Below are 27,518 nucleotides of genomic sequence, written 5' to 3' on the forward strand. Positions count from 1 at the left end.
AAACATGACACGTTACGATAAATTTCAAGAAGCTTTGCGACAGAAAAAACTCCAAGAACTAACTCAGACTTTTCAAAGTCAACAAAAGAAGATTAGAACTTTTCCTCATCAAACTTTATATTCAGTTAGACCTAGTTTACAAGCCTCCCAAATCATTGTCGAAGAAGGAATGGCCTTTACAAAGGGAGAACCCCTGGCTTTATGGCTGTGAAGGGCATTAAATGCAGAAGTATATCCTGAGAAAGTAGAAAATTTTGCATGTGTAAGTTTATCATCAACTGTAATGAGAAGAATTGAAGATTTAAGAGCCAATGTTCAAAGCAAACTCGCAGAAAAAAAAGGTTCATGAATTCACACATTTACAACTTCACTCTCATCAATAGCAATTGATGAAAGTGAAGATACAAGCCATACAGTTCAATTACTAATTTATATCCGAGGTGTAATCAGAATTTTGCAGTAACTGAAGAGCTAGTTGCATTAAAAAGCTTGAAAGATACAACAACAGGTGAAAATATATTTTAATTGTATCAGAAGCAATTGACGGTCTCAAATTGAATTGGGATTTGCTATTAGCAGTTACAACGGATGGCGCTAAAAATATGGTTGGTACTAAAATTGGTTTCGTTGGTCAGCTCTATAAATATCTTGAAGGTAAAATATTAAAAAATCAATGCCATTTCATTGTATAATTCACCAGTTTTTATGCAGAAAATTTTTGGGGGTAGATTCAGTCATGTCAACTGTAATATCAGCAGTAAATTTTATTCGCAAGACTGGTCTGAATCGTCAGCAATTCAAAAATTTTCTTGAAATTATTGACGCTAAATATGGTGATTTGTTGTACCACACTGAAGTACGATGGTCGAGTCATGGTAACGTGTTGAAACAATTTTTTGATCTTAGGATTGAAATATATTTATTTATGAATGAAAAATTGAAGCCTGTTCTGGAACTGTCAGATCTCAAATGGTTGTGGAACCTTGCCTTTTTAACAGATACATGTATATGTGAACACCTAAATTTTCTTAATATGAAACTACAAGGTTGAAACAAACATGTCAATGACTTGTATTATAATGTCAAACCATTTGAAACAAAACTGGAGTTATTTAAATAACTGGAGTTATTTAAAAGTCAACTACTTTGGAATAATTTTTCACATTTTCCATGTTGTGATAATTTATCTAAATATATGACTATTGAAAATTTCATTCAAAATGTTAGTTCCTTGCAGGAAAATTTTGCAGATGGATTTTCTGATTTTAAAAATAATTCAAAGGTGTTTGAGCTTTTTCAAAATCCGTTTGACATACCCGTCAACGATGTTGATGAGAATTTACAATTAGAGTTGGTAGGTCTTCAATTAATGATGCACTGAATACAGTATTTAAAAAATCGGTCAACTACTGAGTGCTGGGCACTCAGGGTGAAGGGTCCGTAGTCACGAATGGTCATTAATGTGGTATCTCAAATAGAGAGCTTCATAGTAACTGAAAAAAGTTTCTAGTACCCCGGCTTAACCTAAAACTGAGGATCTAACGAAAACGTTGTCCATTTGAGTTTTTCCAGTAGTTGTGAATGACAAGGGTGGGAGAAGCGACTGGCAGGTGAGGGCAGTGCAAGACTTCGTGCAGGCGCCTTCCCCACCACTGCCACCTCATCACTGGCTGTCTGAGTACCTCCTTGCCGAGACAACTCCAGCTTTGAAAATTGTTAAAAAATACTTCTCGTCACAAAATTTATAAATGACCTTTATAGAATTATTAACTATTTAGCAACCTTTTTGTCACCAAAAGGAGAGTTAATTAATACAAAGAAGCATGCTATCGAAGTGCAATAAAAAATTGTTTTTTTAATTTTAACACAAAAAGTAAATGACAGATTTCAATCGGAATAGTTTTTCCTTGATAAGTGTTGAATAACGCATAGCTAATGTGATTTTTAAATTTTTAGCTCCATTAGTGATGGAAATAGAGGGGGAGGACAGGAAAATTACTCACATTTTCCTGTCTAGTGCCGTCATTTTTAATTTTAAAAATATTTTAAACCTATCCATTGAGCTCTTTCCAATTGTGTATAATAGCTGTAGGTTGTTGACAACATTTTTGCCCCCCCCCCATATTTCTCAGGCAAATTTTTCTCAACAATGATCAATATGGTGTTATGTTCACCCATGTGATGTACAAACTCATTCAAATTTCTAGTCAATAGGTTGAGTGGTTCCAGAGATACAATGCTGTGACAGATGGACAGACAGACAGACAGACAGCCAACCGAGTGACATTATAAGGGTCCTTCATTAGACTATGGACCCTAAAAATGAAAAACTAATTTAATTCTGTTCAACATTATCTGAGTCGATTTTTGGAAGTATATGTGATCAGACCTTTTCAAAAGTGAAATACTGTATGTAAAATCAATAATACGATCACGTCTAACTGACCCGCATTTAGATGACTTTTTAAGAATTGTAACTAGTACTTTAAAATCAATATTACGAAACTTAGTCGCACTCTACAACCATGTTCATCGCATTAATTATAATTTTGTTGTATTACTAACTGTATTTTTGTGATTAGTGCAATAAATAAGTAATAACTAAAATTTGATATAAACAAACTGATATATTTTATATTACATATCCATCGATATATTTTTGAATCTGTAGGTATAGATCGGTATAAAATTTGTTTCTCCGCACAACATTAAAGTTATGCAGAGAAAGTAGTTTTCAGTGATTAAGAATTTTCTCCAGCCTGCCAATTATTCCAAAAATTCATGTGGTCCTCTTCTCTAAAAATTTGGGGACCTCTGATCTAGAGCAAAGTTTCCGGCATTCCCCCTTCTCCGTCAACCCATGCACGATACTATTAGTACTAATCACTATCCACCTAACTAGTACCATTACTAATATAAAATAGCACTTGTAATACTATACTATAATATAATAATAACATGATAGATGGCTCTCATCAACTGGTGCAATACCACCACTTTGCTTATTATAAACCCCTGTTTAGTCACCAGAGCAAAGTTTCCAGCATCCCCTCCCTCCCAATCTCCTTCAACCCATGCAAGTACTAAGTACTATGGGTTTTGATACCTTTCATGTTTGGGGTTTTCATAAAAGAAATGAAAAAAATCACTGCTTTTATAGAATTTTTGTTATTATATGAACCATAAGTAGCATGCTGTTATTTTGAAGAAAAGTACTTATTTAATTGTATATTTACTCATAAGTCATAAAAGTAAATATTTCTGCAGTTAATAGTTTCTTATATGTATTGTTATTACTTGTTTATGTTCTTTCAGCTGTTTCTGAAAGATTAGCTTCTGGTATAAGGACAAACAACCTAAAAAATGAGGTGATATGATGTTTTCGAGCACTGCTATGTATTCATAGCTTCTATGATTACTGCTTTAAAGATATTCTAACGTATTTATCTTCGCTCTGCAATCCACCCAATTAATAGATGTAGAGCCTTAACTGCCATAGTCCCCCTTTTCTGAAATTAAAACCCATGCCTCTACTTTTAACTACTGCTAACATTTTTCTTCATCTTCTGACTAAAGAATGGATGATCACTACCTGCCAATGATTCCTGTGCTTTAAGTCCTGTGATGTCATTTGATTTATGAGTAATGATGAGGTCAAGAATATTCTTACCCCAGTATTTTCTCTAAGATGCTGGTACAAATAATAATATCTAGTTTATTTAAAAGCTTTGTTCCCCATGGAGAGTTTCCTTTCCACTTATTCTAGTCAATTAATTGCAGATTGAAGTCACCCATAATAAGACATTTACACTTGCTTGCCCATTCTATGTGGATACTCTCAGAATGGTGTCCCATTTTATGTGGATACCATTCTGTGTGGAGAATCTCGTCATACACTTCATAATCTTCTAGTCTGTAGATTACTCCCACTCTCATTATACCTTTGCTTTCAGCTTTTTAACTCACACCATACAGATTCTATGCTAGCAGAAGTAACTTCTGACTCACTAAAAGTTTTTTTACACACAGGCTGCTTTTGATAAGAAGCATGACCCCACCACCCCTTCTATCTTCCCTATCGTTGTACATGTCATATTTGAACTCATTATCCCCGATTTCCGAGTGGCACTACATTTCAGTTAGCCCTATTATATCAGCATTAGTTGTCCTAACCAGGAATTCGAATTCACCCATTTTGTAGACACCACTCCTGGCATTACTGTAGGCACAGTTAAGACTAACTATTCTTTTGTAGTTTACTACTCTGACAAACCCTCTGAAGTTATTTAGGTTTGTTTCCCTAGCTTTATCTTCCTGCTCTTATGAAAAATAGCTACTTCAAAAAACCTTGCCAGCATCAGCTGTTGTGGTAACAAACATGAATTCTTCAGATGTGCAAACATTACTTTGACTCACATCATCAGATAAATGCATGTCTGTATTACCCTTCTCCCCCCTCCCAACTCGCATTTTTCCTGAACCCTTACTTTATCCTCAATGGTAGTGAGGAAAAAAACCCCTGCACCACCTTTGTTCAGATGACTACACCTACACATCACCTAGCTCGTGGCATTTTTTCACCAAGGTTTATCCAACAAAATTTCATCCAATATTTATCCAACAAATCATGAGGTCATATTTGTTTAACATTGTTAGTCTCCACATGAATAATAATGCTCTCTTTACCTACTCCCTCAATTCTGACAACCTGTAAGTAATATCATCAGTTGTTCCTGGCAAACACACACTGGTTCTTTTTCACCTATCTTTATTACAAAAGAAAAGTTACTTATTTCCCTGACAACAGAATCTCCAAGCAAAACTAAATTCTCCACCATAACAGTGTGCACTCTACTGTTCTGTTCTGGGACTGAATCAGGGGTCCCAGAAACAGAACAGTCAAGTTCATACTGCTCAAACAGGTGCTTGCCCTAGTAACAAATATAACTAGTCACTTGACAATACATTTGTTACTAGGGCAAGCACCCATTTCTTCATTAACTGAAATTCTTCTAGTAATGCACTAAGTTTTAATTTAAAATTGGTAAACTCCTTACATCGGGTACAAAAAAAAGTCAATTGAGCTTGGGTTGTATACGAGACTGACCTTTGAATACGTGCCACGGACTGTACAAGCAAGAAACTCATAACTCACACCAGAAATTTCTGGAGGCATTTCCTTCTGAGTCATAATATTTGGGGATCTTTTTTAGAAGGCAACATGCGTATTTCACTTTCATCAACAAAATCTTCATTGTTTTGCTTAGTGCTCAGCAGCTCTTCTGGTGCTGGCATTGCTGTGATAGTAACTTCACCATAACCTTAACAACCTCAAATTCTCCACTAAAACCATATGGATCTCCAAAGTACCCCATTCCATAATGTTGCTGTCACATTCATTTGCTGGACCATGTTTTTCAGAGATATTCTCTCTAAAAGGCAGGACCATCTAGATATTCTCTCTCAAAAATGCAGAACCATCTAAATGGGCTTGCAGTTGTACTTCAATCACAGCATGAGTTTGTCAAGGGGAAATCTTGTCTAACCAATTTTATTGGGTACTATGGTGCAGTCACAAAAGAAATGAATGCAGAAAATAATGTTGATATCATATGCTTGGATTTCAGGAATGATTTTGATACTGTTGCACGTAAAAGACTTCAGTACAAATTAGAGTAGTGTGGCATTAAGGGCAAGTTACTGCTATGGATAAAGTGATGATTCATTGAGAGAAAACAGAGAGTGATTATCAATAGACACTGCTCTTCATGGACTAACATTGTTAGTGGAGTCCTCTGGGGTTTTGTGTATTTTTTAATGATATTGATCTAGGTATAACATGCTTAATGTGTAAGTTTGCACTTGATACAAAGGTTGGCAGGGTGGTTAATGACAGTAATGATGGTATGCTATTGCAACAAGATCTAGAAAAATAAGGTAGATAGGTTGAGAAATGGCAATTGAAGTTTGACATTGACAGCTGCAAAGTACTGCATATGGGTAGAAATAATCCCTGAGTAATGTATCAGCTGCATGGTACTACCCACAGAGTAGTGGAAGATGAAAGAGACCTGGAAGTAATTGTGCAGTCAGATATCAAGTTCTCAGAGCATTGCAGACAGGCTGCTAGGACAGCTCATAGGTTGTGTCAATGATATACAGGAATTTTGCTAGCAGGGATAAGAAGGTGATTATTCCATTGTATAAAGCAGTAGTCAGACCACGTCCTGATTACTGCATACATTCTGTAGGTCTCATTTTAGGAAGGATGTATAGCTCCTGGAATGGATGCAGAGAAGAGCATATAGTGTTATTTGTAATGCATCTTCAGGAGTTCCACCCAACTCCGTTTAATTCTGTGATGAATACAAACACTGTAAAAGCCAGATAGTCCAGCCTCTTAGCCTAGGGGCTTGCATTTGGACACAAAAACCTCTAGTTTTAGTTTACCATCCAGTGCTAACAGGAGACAGGCCAGTCATCAATCCAATTTTGTCTTGTCAGGTATCTTTCAGGGTGCTGGTTACAGCTACCCTGTCAGATTATAATGTCATCATCTGGGTGTGGTGGGAGACATGGGCACTTTGGCTGTTGATTTGTTTCTTGACTGTGGGGAAGGCTATGGTGCCTGCCTCAGCATGCTTTGTCTAATTTTAAATACTTGTTGAGTAAAGTTCGTGAATGCTTCATATATATTCTCATTTATAATAAGAATACATATGAAGCTGGTGTTCTTTTCCCTTGTTAGGGGGCCAGTTTCAGCTATTAACTGAGTTCTTTGGATTTCATAGATTGCCCATTCATAAAGAATGTGTGCCCAGTCTTCACTCTCGCCAATTTGGATCGTCAGTCAACCCTAAGGAAGTTAGTTTTGCCTTTAGGGAGCCGTGACCTGTCAATATGAAGGTTGTAAAAAGTCCAGGGGCATACCACTTTGGTGGCTCTGGAGTAACCATTGCCACCTGTGGAAGAATTGTTTTGGTAACAGAACCTATGGTTTCCTGCTTCCAATTTGATTGCTATTGCTCATGGAGTTTTGTGGCTATTTTCTTTCTTTCAGCCTTCATGTTATTGGCTGTGTCAAGGGCTATTCCCAGAAATTCTGTGGGTATGCCCTTCCTGAGTCTGTAATACAAAGTATAAGCCTCTTTTGGCTACTTCTAGATAAAGTGAAAGAGCACCAGCTAGCACCTGCAGTGTCAGTGTGCTCACAGTGCAACATGTCCTGGTGAGAGTGAGAAGTGTTGTTCTCTGAATTGTCTCTAATTTGTTCCTGTTTCTGTGGCCATACGAGTGAACCACACGTCAGCTCCATAGGTGATAACAGAAAAGAACACTGCTTGGTAAATGATTGCCAGGGCCTTTCTTTTGAGCCCCCAGTCTGCTCTACTGATCCTGGCAATCATGCAAGCATAGTTTCTCACTTTTTTTGCCAAATATGCCAAATGGAGACGGAAAATTAATTTTGAGTCAACCCCCCCACCCCCCAGGTATTTTAGTTCTGATACCATTTTTATAGTTTTTCCATTAATTTTAATTTGAGGAGGTCTCCTTATATCTAGATTTCCTTTCAAAAGTATAGATTTGGTTTTTTTCAGGTGATGTCCTGAGCATGTGTATTTGTGCCTATTCCTGCTTTGCATGAGGGCAGCATTTGATCTTTGCTCTAGAGATTGGTGAGGGGAACAAAATGGTGCTCTTACCAAGAAAGACTTCATTTCTGAAAATTAGAATGTCTGGCGACTAGCACCTGCAAGATGATCTTTGAGGTGTTTAAGGCTTTGAATGGATTGAGGAAGCTCAGTAATGATGGGATTCTTCCTCTTGCTCAGACTACACACATGAGGAGGGGGACATAAATTCAAATTGAGGAAGGATGATTACAGAATAGATGGGCAGAAGTTTGCCTTTAGCCAGTGGGTGATTGATCATTGGAATTGCTTGAATAAATTCAAGAAAGAACTAGACAAACTATTGGAAGGGATGCTGGGTGAAATGGGAAGTTGTGTGTGTGTGTGTGTTGTGTTTTTTTTTTTTTTTTTCCTCTCTCTCTTTTTTGGCTGATGCTGTATAAGCTTGCTTGCATCATTTGCCACTCCTAATACTGATACTAAAGCCATCTTTCTGAAGTACTATTACACCTGATGCAATGCTTCACCTAGGAATAACATCATTATAGATAACATTCAAGACATTCCATTTTTTTAGCTACAAATATGCTCTCTTGAATTTGTAAATAGTATCTTTATCAATGGCATTAGTCCATGTTATCTCTACTAATAACATGGACTAATGTTATTAGTGGAGGCCCCCAGGGTTCAGTGTTGGGCCCACTGTTGTTTTTGGTATTTATCAATGATATTGATGAAGGTATATACATTACTCTGGGGTTACTGCATATGGGTAGCAGTAACCCCAGAGTAATGTATCAACTGGATGGTACTACACTCAGAGTTGAGGAGAATGAAAAGGACCTAGGGGTAATTGTGTAGTCAGATATGAAGTTTTCTGAGCAGTGCAAAAAGGCTGCAAGAGTAGCTCATGATGTCTTGTCAATGATATACAGGAATTTTTCTAGAAGGGATAAGAAGTAATTGTCCCCTTGTATAAGACAGTGGTCAGGCCAAACCTTGAGTACTATATACAGGTCTGGAGGCCACATTTTAGGAAAGATGTAGAGCTGCTAGAGATTGGTGAGTGGAACAAAGGGCTGGTTTTACCAAGAAAGGCTTAAGTTCTGCAAATTGCAGCTTATGGAGACTGGGCACCTGCGAGGTGATCTAATTGAGGTGTATAAGGCCTTGAATGGATTGAGAAAGCTCAATGCTAATGGGATTCTTCCTCTTGCTCAGATTACTCACCTGAGGGGGCAGGGCATAAATACCAATTGAGGAAAGACAGTTATAGAATAGATGTGCAGAAATTTGCCTTTAGCCAGCGAGTGGTTGATAGTTGGAACAAACTTCCATCTGTTGTAGTGGAGGTCAGCAACTTAAATAAGTTCAAGGCAGAACTATAAAAACATTTGGAGTGAATGGATGGGTGAAATGGGATGGGTTTTTTTTTTTTTTTTTCTGATGCTATATAACTTCTTTCTTGTGTCATATGCTCTACTGATGCTAACAGCCATATATTCATTAACTCACGTGTCTCAGTGGAATGTGCTGTGCAGTGATCTAGAATCATCAAAATATTCATTTTTTTCTGAATACATTGTCTTGTCCATTCTCAGTAACCAAGACCGAAAAAATTTGACTGGAAGCCAAGCACTTCTGTTGGCCTAATAATTGCAGAAGTTGGTTAAATTGTTGAAAACATCTTGCCTTCAAAAATTTACGTCACAAGTAGGTGCACTTTTGTACTGCCATTTGCATTGCAGAATAACAAAAAACTGATTCTTGTTTACTTAATATTCCACCATTACAATATATTCTTCTTGAAGATGAAGTTTTTTTTTTTTTTTTTTTTTTTGGTATTTTTTGGCACAAAATTATAAAATATACCTGTCTCATCAAGATTAAAAATTTTGTTTGATTACAACCAGTCTGTAGCTCTTTCTTTGTCAGCTGATAAAGATAGAATCATTTCACATGATCGCTGTAAATATTTCACCGTTAATATTTTTTTTTCAAAGTGTGTTTATGTTGTAGCTACTGGAAACTGGCTTTTTTTTTTACCTTAAAGTAAATTCTAACTAATTACTGCATTTTGAGAAATGCAGAACCACATGGTCACAAGCATACTAGTGGTGGGGAATTTAATGAGATAACTGTACCAAGCTTTGTATTAACTATACAAAATAACATTATTTATTTCTTGCCGGGTAAAAACGGATTTTGTAATACATATTAACTGAATTTTGTTATAAACAAAATTCAGTTAATATTATACTTACCTAGAAAATGTTATCCTTTTGCAGATTTATATAAACCCATCTTAGTATTAACAAGAATCTGCTATATATTTAAAGCATCTGGACAGAAACAGAACTGGAATAATATGTATTTAGTAGAAGATAAAGAATGATCATAATCAAGTATTCTTCTGAATAGATCAAGGTGTTCAGAGAGTCTCCTATTCAGCACTGAGATCCTTATTACTTCTGATATTCATTAGTGACATTGATAAGATATCATTACTGATATTTATTAGTGGAATTGATGAGATTTCATTCAGTTTGATATCAAAGTTTTCTGATGATAGAATAATTGGGAAAAGGTTAACAACAATAACCAGAATATGCTACATAAAAATAACCAAGGCAAATTGTTCATTTAATCTTAAAAATGGCAGTTGAAATACTGTGCTGTTAAATGCAAGGTTTTGGTAGTTGGATTACTGTAATTACAAATTAAATTATTACTTAATGTAATATGTTAATTTGGAAATGATTGACATAATATTAGTTAGAGGGGAGAAAACGGTTTTGTCGTAATCATATCTGACACAAAGTTCTCTCAGCAGTTCAGACAGGATATTAAGACAGCACATGGAGCTCTAGTTATAAAGCACAAATTTTTTTATAAAGACAAAGATGATTCCATAGTATGATTCCATATGAGATGGTTACATGTCATATATTGTATACAGACCTTGAAATTCTGTATAATGTTGTGATTCTTTTGTATTTCAAGATCAGTAAACATGTCAGATGTAATTTGTGAAGTTTGTTTTGAAAATTAAATATCCAGATTGTTCATATGAATTCACACTGAAATTAATGGTATGTGCAATGAAACATGATAGCAGAGTAAGAGCAAGAAATTATACAATTTTAGAGTCACTTGTATGGTGTTAATGGAAAAGAATAAAGAAAAAGAAAAGCTGCCAAAAATCTGGGGAGGGGAAACAATCACTTGAGTATCCTCTACCTACTTTGGAAGCAAATGAGTATGAATGAATGAATGAAAGTGAGTGAATAATGCTCTTCTCTCAAATAATATAATTTTTATTTCAGGTATATGGGAATACTTAAATTAAAATCACTTCAGAGTTGCCTTCAGCAAATGAGTTCTATAGTGAGTCAGCTCAAAGCAGATAAACAGCAGTGCCAGTTTCAAGTTCAGACACTTTCTGACAAGAATGTACAGCTTATTAAGAAAATAAAGGTATAATAGAATTAGTATTTCAAAATTAATAGTGAGTCACAAAGGCACACTAGTTTTAAAAATTAAAGGAAACTGCTTCTTTTAAATTATTATTAATAGAATTAAATTGAAATGCCAAATTCATCTGAATACATGCTTTCCGTCTTGCAATCCAAGTAACATATAAATGTTACTAAACTTGTTCTTTACATAAACATTTCCAAGGTTACTTAAGACTCTTAACTGCATTGCATTCGGTAAAAAGCTAATACTAAGTAATATTAGTCATTAAATTCTAGGATGTCTCATGCAGTATTTACCTAGAAAACTGAAATAGAGAGTGACAGGAACCATGGAATTTAGTCTGGAAGCATTATTGTTTTCAAATAAATATTTTATGTAAGCATTGGAGAAAATTCTAGCCGAAGAATTTTTTTAGAGCAACTAACACTTGCATTATCAGTGCATTGCAACAGGAAAGCAACACTCTCTACTATAGTTTGACCCAAATTCAATAATAGTATTTTATTCAGTACTAATAGTATTCATAAAATCCCATGTTGCTGGCTGTGTATGCATGATATGACCTTAAACACAGTTTCAATATTAAAAATTCAAGAAATATGTTGAATAGGGTTAAAAATGGTAATATAAATAAGTAAATCTTTATTGAATGTACCATAGCCTGGTGGTCTCCAAAGTAGGGTGCGCAAGATAATCCGTAATAAATCAATATTTATTAATTATGAAAACTTTAGCTTTTTGAAACATAATTGAAAATAAAAATTATAAATGCTTTTTTAATGCTTCAGTATGTGGCTTTGTTCGATCATGCCGTCGGTTTCACCCATTTCCGAAGCAAAGCAGCCACGTGCTCGCTTCGGGCTCGGAGTATATCTTCCATCCTTGTTTAACTTACTGAACAAATGCTGATCAAGTAACAATCAAATAAATGATTTTATGTATGTGATTTTAGATATAATGTAAACGATTCCATGTAAATGATATATAAATTTTAAAAAATATATTAAATTTATATGTTAATTTTCTATTCCGTGCTAGTCCTTTTAAATAAATAAGGGTGCATGACCAAAAAAGTTTGGAGACCACTGCCATAGCCAATAAATAACAAAGTAAAAGGTACACAGCAGAAAGCCAGAGGCTGACAGATTGTGCTTCTTAACCCTATAAACATGTGTATAGGTGTATGTGTATATGGTCTATCTAAAAAAAAACATAAAAACCTCGTTGTGATGCCTCCCCTTACAATGATACCTCAATACGATAGTGTCGGGAGTTCTTTTTAGAATTTTTGAATAGTATGACGTCACAATCATACTTCTTGAAGTTACTACTGCAGTAAGAATGATTGCAACAATAAAGGTATTTGTCATATGACTGTGAAAATACAAATGTTTATCATATGACTGCTACAATACTAGTATTTGCCATATGATGGTAATAATACAAATATTTGTCAACAATTTCTTTTTTTCGTGTCGCATTTTCTTTACATTCCATTGTTAGGTTCCCCTAACAGCTGCGTATGTTGTTTGAACTACAAGATCGGTACTTCAATTGACGTTTTCTAGAGACATTTAGATGTATACTTGCAATCGCAAGTATACATCTCTTACTTTAGTTATCATAAATCCATTATATCATGGCTTCCAGAAATTATGAAAATTTGCGAATGTTCAATAAAATATTTACAATACAAAAGCTCTTTTATTTCGTAATCAATATGCATACCCAGGGTCCTGAGCTGGATATCATTTCTCTCTCTCTCTCTCTCTCTCTCTCTCTCTCTCTCTCTCTCTCTCTCTCTCTCTCTCTCTCTCTCTCTCTCTCTCTCTCTCTCTCTCTCTCTCTCTCTCTCTCTCAGGTTAACTTGAGAATTTTTTGTTTTTGGCTGGTGCAGCATAAGCCTCAGACTTCCTTGCACCACATGCCTAATAATACTAAATCAAAATACCTAAAAGAAACGAGAAGGATGTTTCAAATAAACAATCTACCGCGCGTGCTCAGCACAAGCGCGTCGGGGAAATATAATGGATACATTTTTTTCATGATAAAATTTTAATATTGAGAATAAATAATAATATGAAATATTTCCCATATCACAAATAACATAAAAATTATTACACAAATATTCAAAAAAAATTTATTCTAAAAATTGCCATATGCAATTTACTTCTTTATTAATATTTGTTTTCGATCTGCTTTGCTCAATAGCTGAGCGCTGATTACAGAGAAATGATTTGACGTAACGATCCAGATCAAATTGAAGCAATGATTTTCCATTTAGATCATAATAATCTGCAACATAGTTTGTCAACATTATTCATTCATTCACTCAATATTATTCAGTACGCTGAAAGTTTGCTCAGCTTCATCACTGCTAATCGCAGTGGTTTCAAAGATATTACTGGCTTTCTTTCTTTTTTTTTTTTTTTTTTTTGAAAAGGGAATTTCACTCGATTTTAAAGATAAATTGTCTTTGACAAAATCTCTAAAATCATTAATTTTTATTTCATATTTTATCAGAAAACTTAAATTAAGACACCGTCTGACCCGAGACGAAAGTTCTTTCATATTCCACAATTTTGGGTAGCATATGTTTAAAATTTCTTTCAATTCCTCATCATCAATGGAATCATTATTAAATTTAAAATCACTCTGTTGCATTAATAACTTGTCACGAGGTAATTTTTTAAATGTATTCTTACTTTCCAATATGAATTCAAATTCTTTCCATTTCAACATGCTCTCAATTTTAGCGTCATAATTTCTTTCGGAATTTTTCAAATTAGCAATAGCATTTATAGTTCAAATAACTAATTTATCTGCTTTTACCATAGTGATTCTGTAAAGCTTCTGAAAAGTAAGAGAGCTCCTTCAGGATGCTGATTATTAGTGCTAAATCATTAAGAAATTTCACATTGAAAAGTCAGTTTAATAAACCCGAAAATTTAACTTCTGTTCAAAATGTTTCACAAAGCGGGATAATTCCTTGAAACCGCAATTGCCGTCCGCAAGCTACAAGATGCTCATCGTGGCCCGAACACACGACCGATTTTTATAGTTTTTATCTTTAATTCACGCTGTTTTTTTTTTTTTTTTGGAGTTTGGTGATATAATGCATACAGTTTTTTTTTTTTTTTTTTTTTAATTATTGCCTGTATGCGATTATATTTTAGAACATTTTCTACACAGTGAAAGCCTCAGCAAAGTTTCAAAATCTGCTAATATTTCATCTTCGTAAAGGTCATATAATATCTTAGTTACCTCAGTTCCCCCCCCCCTCCCATGTTGCTACTATCACTAATTCTTTGAATATTGTGCAAAATATCACAATCACGTGGATATTCAGTTACTGTGACCATGTAAACATAGAACAGAAGAAATTTACTGGAAGGCGTAGATCACTCGCTTCTCAGAAAAACATATTCCCATTTGTCAGAGTAAAGGGGAACCACAACACAGGTTGACCACAGGCTATTATCCATGTCGGAAATCATCTTAATCCTCTGACTGGCTATGGAAAGCAGTTGAAAAGTGCAACTTCTCGGTATATGACTGCAGCTTTTAGGGACACCACTAACATTGTGAAACGGTAATCCCTTTCACCCTTAATTCACGCTTTTTAATTGCCTAAAGACTAGAACAATGCCTACAAAGTTGTGTCTCGTGATCCGTTCGTTACGTGGAAATTTTCTTCATTCAACGGAAACTATTTTAAATGTAATTACCAAGGGGAATTCAAAATAATTCACTATAAAGAAGTTGATTAAACATAGGTCCGACTGTAATAAAATCGAAAATGAAGCAATTTTAAAAGACATAACTGATCGAATGCTGGGGATGGTGTCCCGCTCGTCCCATGTAGTTTCGGCTCTGGATACGCGATAATTGCATTCAGGATTTCATTTGTAAAATAAATGATCGTCTCAACAATGGGCTTGCAAATTTCCAAATAAATTAACAATGCGCTCTCGCGAGCCCATGTGAGCCCACTATAGCTCACCACTATATAAGGTGATCGAAAAGTTTCTACACAGTAGTATTAGAAATACAATATCCACTTCATTGGCAAACGTTTTACGTAATATTTACCAAAGTACTACCTACATACACAATGTTTAGAGTAAGTGCGGTCCACAATTTTCTTGACTTAATTCCAAAAGTATCATTGAATTAAAAACAATAATAATATATAAAACATTTGGCAACTGGTACTATGGAGAGACTTTGATCACCCTGTAGTTGTGAATTTAGTATACTTAAGGTGTTAAACCATGAAACTAATCACTTAGTATGAACTACCTAAATAAGTCAGCATTTTTCTTTCATGTTCCTTCATAATCTCTCATAATGTAAGTTGTGTCAAGATTTTCCTACCCTCCTCAGTGACAGTATAATGGTTTTGCAACTTGTCGCTCATTTCAAAAGGTCTGGGTTCATTAGCATTAATTGGAACAGGACCAGGGTATGTCTGCCAAGGGCAAAGGTTGATGACGTTGTAGAGCGGATATCATCTTTTAATGGCACAAAAGATGATATAGTTGTACACGTTGGCACTAATGATATCAAGAGTAGGAGCCCGGCAGAATTACTTAAAAAGTACAAGTCACTGTTGAACAAAAGCCAAGAATTAGGGTTGAATTTGAAAGTGTCTGCAATTCTGCCCAGATACGATAGGAGGGAGTATATGATGAGAGTCTTCTCGATTAATTTGGCACTGGAAATATCATGCAAGGCTCAAGGGGTAGAATTTTTTTCAGCCTGGTCTGTAGTTGTTAACAGGAGAGACTGCTTCTATAGGGATGGGATACACTTAAATATAAAGGGTGCAAGAATATTTGCTGATGCTATCGAGGCAGTGTTAGGTGGATCGGAAAACTGCTAGCTTTGGGGGATACAAAGACTAATAGATTAGCAGAATCCACTGGCAGAGGCGAAAGTGATTCTTGCACTGCTTCTATTGGAATGAGCAGAAGCCTGAAAAACAAGATACAGGATATTTCAGAGACTGCTGGGAGTCATTCCGGTACAAGTAAACACATGGGTTGTGTTAGGGTGGCTAAGAATAGAAACAGGTGCATGTATACTTGCGTGTACACCAACGCTAGGAGTTTGGTAAATAAATTTGATGAATTTGAGGTATTGCTCAAAGCATCAAAGGCGGATATTGTTTGGATATCAGAGACGTGGTGTCACACGGATATAAGGAATGCAGAACTGGAATTTGGGGAGTACAACGTCTACAGAAAGGATAGACAGGATAGGAAGGGAGGAGGGGTTATGCTATTAGTTAAGAAACACGTAAAATCCAAGGAAGTGAAGCCAGTCGACATCGCTGGACAGTGCAGTGTCGAGTCAGTTTGGTGACTTTGATGACATAAGCATTGGGAGATCAAAATTGAGAGTAGGAGTGTGCTATAGGCCTAATGACTCTGATGAGTATAATAAGAAACTGTACAGGGAAATAGAGTGGGCCAGTACATCAGAGAGTCTTATAATGGGGGATTTTAATTTCCCAGATATTGACTGGAATTTGTGGGTTGGTCACTCACACACTCATCATCATCAGCCATTTTCAATCCACTGCAGGATGAAGGCCCCTCCAGCAACTTTCCAGTTCCTTCTGTTTGAGCACTGGCCATCCATTTACTACCCAAAAACTCATGAATTTCATCTATCCATCTCCACCTTTGTTTTCCAGGTTTTCTTCTAGCACATCTTGGGTACAATTCTGTTATTTTCTTAGTCCATCTGTCATCATGTCTTCGAGCTATGTGTCCTGCCCAAGACCATTTTAGTTCTTTAATTTTGATAAGAATGTCCTTTACTTGAGTTTGCTGCCTAATCCATGTGTTTCTCTTCTTATCTAACAGTCTGATTCCCAATATAATTCGTTCCATTCTTCGCTGTGTAGTTCTCAGCTTCTCTTCCATTCTTTTGGTGAGTGCCCAAGTTTCACTTGCAAAAGTCATGGTGGGGAGTATACGTTGATTCATTATTTTACGTTTCAGACAAACTGGGATATTGCTCTTCAGTATGTGACTATATTTTTTGAATGCTATCCATCCAAAATTGATTCTTCTCTTGACTTCCAGCCATTTATCGTTATTACAGCTAATAACTTGTCCCAGATAAGTATATGACTCCACCTTTTCAATTACTGCTCCTTCAATAATTATTTCCCTTTCTGTGGCATACTTGTACATCATTACTTTTGTTTTAGCCATATTCATCTTTAGTCCAAAATCCTTACTAACTGTGCATAACTGATTAAGATTTTCCTCTAATTCTTTGGGATCGTGGCTTATAACTACAATGTCATCTGCAAATCGTAAATGGTTTAGGTACTCTCCGTTCACATTGACTCCTTTCTGCGACCAGTCTAATCTTCTGAAAGCTTCCTCAGGGGCAGCAGGAATAAAACAACTTTGGAGATATTGTGTCTCCTTGGCGAACTTCTTTCTCGATTTTAAATTTCCTACTGTTCTTTGTCTAGTCTAATAAAGGAGGTAGCACTCTCATATATTTTCTTCAAAATCATGATATATGGGGTATCTATGCCTTGTCTTTCCAGTGCCTGAAACATTGCCTTATGCTATATGGAGTCAAATGCCTTTTCATAATCCACAAATGCCAGGCATAATGGTGTTTTATATTTATTTGCTTTCTCCATTAGCTGTGATATTACGTGAAGGTGATCCATAGTTGAGAATCCTGTCCTAAAGCCAGCTTGCTCTTTCGGTTGATTCTCATCAAGTATTCTTTCTAATCTGTTAGTAATTAACTTTGTGAACAACTTGTAGATGTGGGATAACAAGCTAATTGGTCTATAATTTCCAATTTCTGATTTATCTCCTTTCTTATGCAGCAAAATTATGATTGCATTATTCCACTGTTTAGGCGTCACACCTTTTCTAATGCACTTTGTGAAGACCCTTGCCAGTTTTTGTGTTATGTCTCTTCCTCCCAATTTTAACAACTCTACAGTAACTTCATCTTCTCCCGGGGCTTTCTGATTCTTCATTTTCTTCAATGCATGTTCTACCTCATCAGGAAGAATATCGGGTATGTTGTATGTGTTGCTACTTTGCAATCCATCTTCCCCACTGCTGGCATCATTCCCTCGCTCCTTGTATAATTCTCTATAGTAGTCTTCTGCTATTTGAATTATGCCTTCTCTGCTGTTTATAAATACACCATCGCTAATCTTCAGTTGTATCATTTCTCTTTCTGTAATACTGCTCATGGCTGCTGATTTAAATCCTTTGTTTTCCCTTAATGCTTGTTCTACTTTTCTTATGTTAAATCTTCTTATATCCTCTCTCAGTCTCTTTCTAATGGCTTTGCATAACTCAATATACTCAATTTTCTCCCTGTTAATGTTTTTCTTGCTCTTCATTTGTTGTCTTCGGTTCATCATGACAAGTGTTTCTTGAATAATTTTTTCTTCTTTGGATTTCTTTTTCCCTATAGGTTTCTTGGGCTTTATCACTTTCAGAAAATTGTAATATTCCTCGTCGATATCTTGTTCATGAGCAGTCTGCAGAAGCTCAAACTTGTTCTTAAGTTCCAGTACATACTGCTTTTTCTCATCCTCTGTTATCCCAAAGACCTTTGTATTATTTACTCGAGTCAGTTTTTTCCTTTCCTTTCCTACATCTATATCAAGTCACATCTATACATCCATATCTACTCACACACTAGCAAGGCTTTTGTGGATTTATTGGATGATTGTTTTCTACATCAGCATGTTCGGGAGGCAACTAGAGGGAGTAATACTCTTGATTTGATTATCAGTAGTGATTCTTCATGCATTAAGAATCTGCAGATAAAAGAACCACTAGGTGGCAGTGATCACAGTGTGCTGAAGTGGGATTTACTCAAAGAGGTAACTACCATTAGGGGTAAAGGGAAGGGTTATTGCTTTCGTAAAGGCGACTACGATGGTCTGAGACAGTATTTAAATTCTATACAGTGAGACCAACTGAAGATGTTACCAACAGCAAATTCAAAATGGGAAGCATTCAAAGAACTTATCTTGGAAGCTACTAGGCTTTACATACCAACTAAGAAATATTGTTCAAGGTTTAGGCCTAAATGGATGTCAGATGAAAAAATGAGACATATGACAGAGAAGAAAAATGCATGGGATACATATAAATTAACACGTGACACAGAAGTCTATGATAGATACAAGTTGATCTGTAACCAGGATCTGTAACAAAGGAGGTTAGGCAGGCAAAGGTAGATTACGAGAAATCTTTGGCAAGGGATGGAAAGAAAAACAGCAAAGAGTTCTTTACTTATGTAAACTCTAAAAGGAAGGGGATGAATCAGATTGGTCCACTTGATATCGATGGGTCAACTGTTGATGATCCTGCTCAGGTAGCTAACAAACTAAATGAATATTTTGCATCAACATTCACACATGAGGAGTTATTCAGGGAGGGGAATGCCAGAGGTGTATTCAACTCTGGCAGTAAGCTAGAGAATCTTGTAATAACTGAGAGTAAATGGAGTAGAAATTGTTGAAGATAAACACAAGAAAGGCACCTGGAGTAGATGGGATCTATCCAGTTATATTAAAGGAGGCAGCAAAGGAAGTAAGCAAACCCTTAGCCATAATTATGAGAGCTTCCTTGGACTCAGGGGAGGTACCCACAGACTGGAGATGTGCAAATGTGACCCCAATTCACAAAGGAGGATCAAAGGCTGACACAAGTAATTATAGACCTGTGAGTTTAACTTCTGTTCCAGAAAAATTACTGGAGGCACTGGTTAAAGACGCACTGCAGGATCATCTAGACAAGACTTCGGTTATAGCTTGGGCACATCATGGTTTTCTTAAGGGGAAGTCTTGCCTGACCAATCTCATTGGATACTATGATGCAGTCGCAAAAGAACTGGATGCAGGGAATAACTTTGATGTTATATACTTGGATCTTAGAAAGGCTTTTGATACTGTTGCACATGGAAGACTGCTGCACAAATTGGAGCAGTGTGGCATTGGAGGCAAAATGCTGCTATGGATAAAGGGGTGGTTGAGGGCGAGAAGACAGAGAGTGGTAATCAATGGACACTGCTCATTGTGGACTAATGTTATTAGTGGAGTCCCTCAGGGTTCAGTGTTGGGTCCATTATTGTTTTCTGTATTTATTAATGATATTGATACTGGTATATATCAAGCTTAATGTCCAAGTTTGCAGATGATACAAAGGGTTTGGCAGGGTTGTCAAGGACACTACTGACACTATGCTGCTGCAACAGGATCTGGAAAGGTTGAGCAGATGGACTGAGAGGTGGCAAATGAAGTTTAACATTGACAAGTGTAAAGTACTACATATGGGAAACAGCAACCCCAGAGCAACGTATCAGATCTGTGGTACTACACTGACAGTGGTAGAGAATGAAAAGAATCTGGGGGTAATTGTGCAGTCAGATATGAAGTTACCACCAAATACGGATGATGCGGAAAGTTCAGGGAATGACCACCGCATATCCCGGAGTAATATGGCCTAAGCTGCTAATGCTCCTAAAAAAAAAAAAAAAAAAAAGATATGAAGTTCTCAGAGCGGTGCAGACGTGCTGCAAGAGTAGCTCATGGTGTCTTGTCAATGATATACAGGAATTTTTCTAGCAGGGATAAGGAGGTGATTATTCCCTTGTATAAGGCAATGGTCAGGCCACACCTTGAGTACTGTATACAGGTCTGGAGGCCTCATTTCAAGAAGGATATAGGGCTGCTGAAACGAGTACAGAGAAGGGCAACAAGATTAGTGAATGGAACAAAGGGGTACGCTTATGAAAAAAGGCTTAAATTTTGCAAATTACAGTGTCTGGAGACTAGGCACCGGCGAGGTGATCTGATAGAGGTGTATAATGCCTTGAATGGTTTGAGCATGCTCAATGGTGATGGGATTCTTCCTCTTACTTAGAATAATCACCTGAGAGGTCATAAATTCAAATTGAGAAAAGACCTATGTACTATAGCGTGCTGAAATTTGCCTTTAGCCAGCAGGTAGTTGGTTGGTGGAACAGACTTCCGTCCCTTGTTGTGGAAGTTGATAGCCTAAATAAATTTAAGGCTCAGCTGGACAGATATTTCTAACGAACGGAGGGTTGAGTGAAGTGGAAGCAATTTTTTTTTTTTTTTTTTTGGTTGATGCTGCATAAGCTTGCTTTCTTGCATCATATGCCTCTACTAATGCTAATGCTAATTGAGCCATATGATGCAAGAAAGCAAGCTTATACAGCATCAGCCAAAAAAAAAAAACTTTCCCATTTCACCCATCCGGTCACTTCAAATGTTTGTCTACTTCCCCTTTAAATTTATTTAAGATATCAACTTTCACAACAATAGATGGAAGTCTATTCCAGCAATCAACTACCCCCCCTAGCTAAAGGCAAACTTCCGCACATCTATTCTACCAACTGTCTTTCCTCAATTTGAATCTATACCCCGTCAGGTTCTTAATCTGAGCAAGCGGAAGTATCCCATCAGCATTGAGCCTTCTCAAACCATTCAAGGCCTTATACACCTCGATCAGATCACCTCACAGGTGCCTAGTCTCCAGATGCTGCAACTTGCAGAATTTAAGCCTTTCTTTGTAAGTGCACCCCATTGTTCCTCTCCCCATCTTGTTGCCCTTCTCTGTACTCCTTCTAGCAACTCTACATCCTTCCTAAAATGAGGCCTCCAGACCTGTATACAGTACTCAAGGTGGGGGCCTGACCTTTGCGTTATACAAAGGGATAATCACCTCCTTGTCTCTGCTAGCAAAATTCCTATATATCATTGACAAAACTCCATGACCTGCTCTGGCAGTCCGTCTGCACTGCTGAGAGAACTTCATATCTGACTACACAATTACCCCCGGGTCTTTTTCATTCTCCACCTCCCTGACTGTAGTACCACACAGTTGGTACGTTTCTCATGGTTTACTGCTACCCATATGGAGTACTTTGCATGTGTCAATGTTAAACTTCAGTTGCCACTTAGCCCATTTGCCTAACTTTTCTAGATCCTGTTGTAGTAGCATACTGTCTTTACTGTCATTAACAACCCTGCCAAACTTTCTATCATCTGCAAACATGGATGTTAAGCCCGATATACCTTCATCGATATCATTGATAAATACACAAAACAACAATGGACCCAGCACCGTATCCTGGGAGACTCCACTAATAACATTAGTCCATGTAGAGCAGTGTCCATTTATTACCACTCTCTGCAGTATCCCACTCAACCATCCCTTTATCCATTGGAGTAACTTGCCCTGAAGGTCTCTTCATTGAAGACTAGTTGGTTTCTCTCAGGCAGAGGGAATAGGAATTTCGCCCATAAGTATTCCAGGCTTTTGAGCCCACAACATTCAAATCAACCTGTGAACTCACGCACACATACTTATACAGACATAATACCCAATGGTCTAGCCTTTTATCAACAACAACACTGTCACTTCAGTTTTCAAGCTCACTGTCCATTGACATGTAGAAACTTGATTGTAATCCTAAAAGATCAAAAACTACATGCTCCATTTTTGATTTTTTCTGTCATCGTCAAATCAACCACTGAACAAACTGTTGCCTTTTCTCATTCAACAAAGCCTGAAGAATATTGCTGGCTGGACAGAGATCGTTGAGAGTTTTCATTTAGTGGACCTATTGATTGAAACTGTAACTGCTACACATTTTGTGCAAGCGCTTTCCTAAAACTTCAACTTCAGTGAATTCTTGTTAAATCTCTGAATTGGACCTGATGAACATCAGTAAATAAGAAATTAAAGAACTAAGAGGCAGGCATAAAAGGTGCAATCAAGAGAATACCATTAAAAAAGGGTTGTATATTGGGTCCTACATATAAGATAATTATTACTTTGAGCATGCCAGTATTACCAGCTAGCATAAAAGTAGGCTACTTAAGGTTGTATTTTCCTAATCTTAATAGGTGCTGTAAATTTCAGAAATATGGACATTCTCAAACATCTCACGGATACCCTTTTTGCAAAAAAATGGGGGGGAATATCAAAATACAAAAATGAATATCAAGTAACATTAGGAATCAAAAGAACAATTTCTGCCAGACATGGTAAACTGTACCTATAAAACAGCAGCTCAAACAGGGAAAATATAGGGTGATATATTAGTCCCTACGAATATATCATTTGCTGAGGTTCATGTACTCTACTCCCATTCCTACACATGCTTTTTGAAAGTTGGTAACTGATTAAGCTAGCAATATTCTAGTCTCAATCCCATCAACAACCACAACATCACTACTGATAGTAAAAGCAAAATATCTAATTGTGTTTTGAAATTAAATCACCCCCATATAGACACTGATGTTAATATTATAGATCCATGCTTTAACATGCCATATTGGTCCCTGCTGGGACAAGATGGGAGATTCTGGGATTGGTCAAATGTATTGACCCATACTTGCTGCAGGTATGCTTGAGTAGCTCTGACATCTCACTCCCAAGTCATTCATTTTTTGTCAGGTAGCTAGTTATGCCCTTTGAGCTCCATTGTCAGTGGGGGTGGGTACAAAATTGAAAAGAAATCTGTGTGAATCCTGATATTGTAAATGTCTCTTCTGACATCCCATCTTTTTTTTGTTTGTTTGCCATCTGAGCAGGATCATCAACAGTCGAACCATCGATATTAAGTGGACCAATCTGATTCATTCCCTTCCTTTTAGAGTTTATATAAGTAAAGAAATCCTTTCTATTTTTCTTAGCATAACATTAGCAGCACATGATGCAAGAAAGCAAGCTTATATAGCATCAGCCGAAAAAAAAACAAAAAAAAAAACAACCCTTATTTCACCCATCCACTCGCTCAAAATTTTTGTCAAGTTCTGCCTTGAATCTATTTAAGTTATCAACTTCTACAACGGCAGATGGAAGATTGTTACAGCAATCAACCACCCGCTGGCTAAAGGCAAACTTCCGCACATCTATCCTACAACCATCTTTCCTCAATTTGAATTTATGCCCCCTCCTCGGATTATTCTGAGCAAGAGGAAGAATCCCATCTGCATTGAGCATGCTCAAGTCATTCAAGGCTTTATACGCCTCAATCAGATCACCTCACAGGTGCCTAGTCTCCAGACACTGTAATTTTCAAAACTTAAGCCTTCCTTCGTAAGGGCAACCCTTTCTTCCATTCACTAATCTTGTTGCCCTTCTCTGTACTCGTTCCAACAGCTCTACATCCTTCTTAAAATGAGGCCTCCAGACCTGTATACAGTATTCAAGGTGTGGCCTGACCATTGCCTTATACAAAGGGATAATCACCTTATCCCTGCTAGAAAAATCCCTGTATAACATGGACAAGACACAATGAGCTACTCTTGCAAAAAAAAATAGCTCATGGTGTCTCTCAGAAAACTTCATATCTGCCTGCCCAGTTACCCACAAGTCCTTTTCATTCTCTTCCACTGTCAGTGTGGTACCACAGAGTTGATACATTACTCTCTGATTACTACTTCCAATATGTAGTACTTTACATTTGTCAATGTTAAACTTCATTTGCTACCTCTCAGCCCATCTGCTCAACTTTTCTAGACCCTGTTGCAGCAGTGTACTGTCATTAGTGTCATAAATAACCCTGCCAACCTTCGTATTGTCTGCAAACTTGGACATTAAGCCTGATATACCATCATCAGTATCATTTATAAACACAGAAAACAACAATGGACCCAACACTGAACCCTGAGGGATTTCACTAATAACATTAGTCAACGAAGAGCAGTGTCCATTGATTACCACTCTCTGTCTTATCCCACTCAACCATCCCTTTATCCATAGCAGCAATTTGCCTCCAATGCCACACTGCTCCAATTTGTGCAGGAGTCTTCCATGTGCAACATTATCAAAGGCTTTTCTAAGATCCAAATATATGATATCAAAGTTATTCTTTGCATCCAGTTCCTTTGTGATTACATCATAGTATCCAACAAATTAGTCAGGCAAGACTTCCCCTTAACAAACCCATGCTGTGTCGGAGCTATAACTAAAGTCTTGTCTAGATGATCCTGCAGTGCTTCTTTAACCAGTGCCTCCATTAATTTTTCTGGAACAGAAGTTAAACTCACGGGTCTATAATTACCTGTCTCCCCCTTTGATCCTCATTTGTGGATTGGGGTCACATTTGCACATCTCCAATCCATGGGTGGTACCTCCCCTGAGTCCAGAGAAGCTCTCATAATTATGGCTAAGGATTTGCTTACTTCCTTTGCTGCCTCCTTTAATATAACTGGATAGATTCCATCCACCCCGTTTGCCTTTCTTGTGTTTCTCTTCAACAATTTCTCCTCCACTTTACTCTCAGTTATTACAAGATTCTCTGGCTTACTGCCAGAGTTGAATAAACCTCTGGCATTCCCCTCCCTGAATAACTCCTCATGTGTGAATGTTGATGCAAAATATTCATTTAGTTTGTTAGCTACCTGAGCAGGATCATCAACAGTTGACCCATCGATATCAAATGGACCAATCTGATTCATCCTCTCCCTTCTAGAGTTTACATAAGTAATGAACTCTTTGCTGTTTTTCTTTGCATCCTTTGCCAAAGATTTCTCATGATCTGCCTTCGCCTGCCTAACCTCCTTTGTAACTTGGTTACAGACCAGCTTATATCTATCTAGTCTAACAGAAGCTAACAGAGGCTTCTGTTTCACATGTTAATTTATATGTATCAATTGCATTTTTCTTCTCTGTCACATGTCTAATTAGTTCATCTGACATCCATTTAGGCCTAAATCTTGAACAATATTTCTTAGTTGGTATGAAAAGCCTAGTAGCTTCCAAGATTAATTCTTTGAATGCTTCCCATTTTGAATTTGCTGTTGGTAACATCATGAGTTGGCTCCACCATATAGAATTTAAATACTGTCTCAGACCACTGTAGTCACCTTTACGAAAGCAAAAACCCTTCCCTTTACCCTTAATGGTAGTTACCTCTTTGAGTAAATCCCACTGCAGCACACTACGATCACTGCCACCGAGTGGTTCCTTTATCTGCAGATTCTTGATGCATGAAGAATCACCACTGATAATCAATCAAGAGTATTGCTCACTTTAGTTCCCTTACGAACATGCTGCTGTAGAAAACAATCATCCAATAAATCCATAAAAGCCTTGTTAGTGTGTGAGTGACCAACCCACAAATTCCAGCCAATATCCAGTAAAATAAAATCCCCCATTATAAGACACTCTAATTTACTGAACCACTCTATTTCTCTGTACAATTGTTCATTGTACTCATTCGGGTCATTAGGCCTATAACACACACCTACTCTCATTTTTCCTTTCCCAGTGCTTATGTCACACCAAACAGACTCAACATTGCATTGTCCACCCACATGTATTGGATGCACTTCCTTAGGTTTTATGTGTTTCTTAACTAAGAGCATAACCCCTCCTCCCTTCCTGTCCTGTCTATCATTGTGCTCCCCAAATTCCAGTTCTTCACTGCTTATGTCTGTGTGACACCATGTCTCTGATATCTCAACAATATCTGCCTTTGATGTCTTGACTAGCACTTCAAGCTCATCGAATTTATTAACTTTACTTTTAGCATTGGTGTACATGCAAGTATACATGCATCTTTCTACTCTTAGTTACCTTAGTTACATGCAAGTATACATGTTTCTACTCTTAGTTACCTTAACACAGCACATGTATTTACTTGTTCCACTATGACTCCGAGCTGTCCTGGAAATTCCAATTACCTTGCTTTCCAGGCTGCTGCTCAATTGCCTTTCAATAGAAGTAGTGCAAGAATAACTTTTACCTCTGCCACCTTCTGCTGTTAATCTATTAGTCTATGTATCCCCCCAAGCTAGCCGATATCCGACCCACCTAACTCTGCCGTGATAGCATCAGCAAATATTCTTCACCCTTTCTATTTAAGTGTATCCCATCCCTGTAGAAGCAGTCTCTCCTGTTAACAAACCCAGACCATGTCTGGGCAGAATTGCAGACACTTTCAAATTCAACCCTAACTCACGGCTTTTTTTCTGCATTGTCTTGTTCTTTTTAAGTAATTCTGCCGGTCTCCTACTCTTAAGAAATATTGTTCAAGGTTTAGGCCTAATGAGACTTGTGGCAGAGAAGAAAAATGCATGGGATGCATATAAATTATCAAGCTCAGAAAAATCACCTGAGAGGGCATAAATTCAAATTGAGGAAAGACAGATGTAGGATAGACGTGCGGAAATTTGCCTTTAGCCAGCGGGTGGTTGGTTGGTGGAACAGACTTCCATCCCTTGTGGTGGAGGTTGATAGCCTAAATAAGTTTAAGGCTCAGCTGGACAGGTATTTTGAACGAACAGAAGGGTGAAGTGGAAGTAGTTTTTTTTTTTTTTTTTGGCTGATGCTGCATAAGCTTGCTTTCTTGCAT

The 27,518-nt window shown here is 37.0% G+C and overlaps 1 protein-coding gene across 2 annotated transcripts in view; it reads left to right on the forward strand.

Moving 5' to 3' along the window:
* The window catches only part of jar (Myosin heavy chain 95F jaguar), a 633,758-nt gene that overhangs the window by 372,595 nt on the left and 233,645 nt on the right, over positions 1 to 27,518 (forward strand). For both annotated transcript variants that reach the window (XM_090379849.1, XM_090379848.1), the window contains exon 19: positions 10,958 to 11,108. In XM_090379849.1, the coding sequence (XP_090235975.1) occupies positions 10,958 to 11,108 (151 nt within the window). The remainder of the gene's footprint in view (positions 1 to 10,957; positions 11,109 to 27,518) is intronic.

The sequence above is a fragment of the Mastigoproctus giganteus genome, chromosome 8, assembly GCF_048544385.1.
Source record: "Mastigoproctus giganteus isolate SK-2022 chromosome 8, ASM4854438v1, whole genome shotgun sequence".
Taxonomy (NCBI): Eukaryota; Metazoa; Arthropoda; class Arachnida; order Uropygi; family Thelyphonidae; genus Mastigoproctus; species Mastigoproctus giganteus.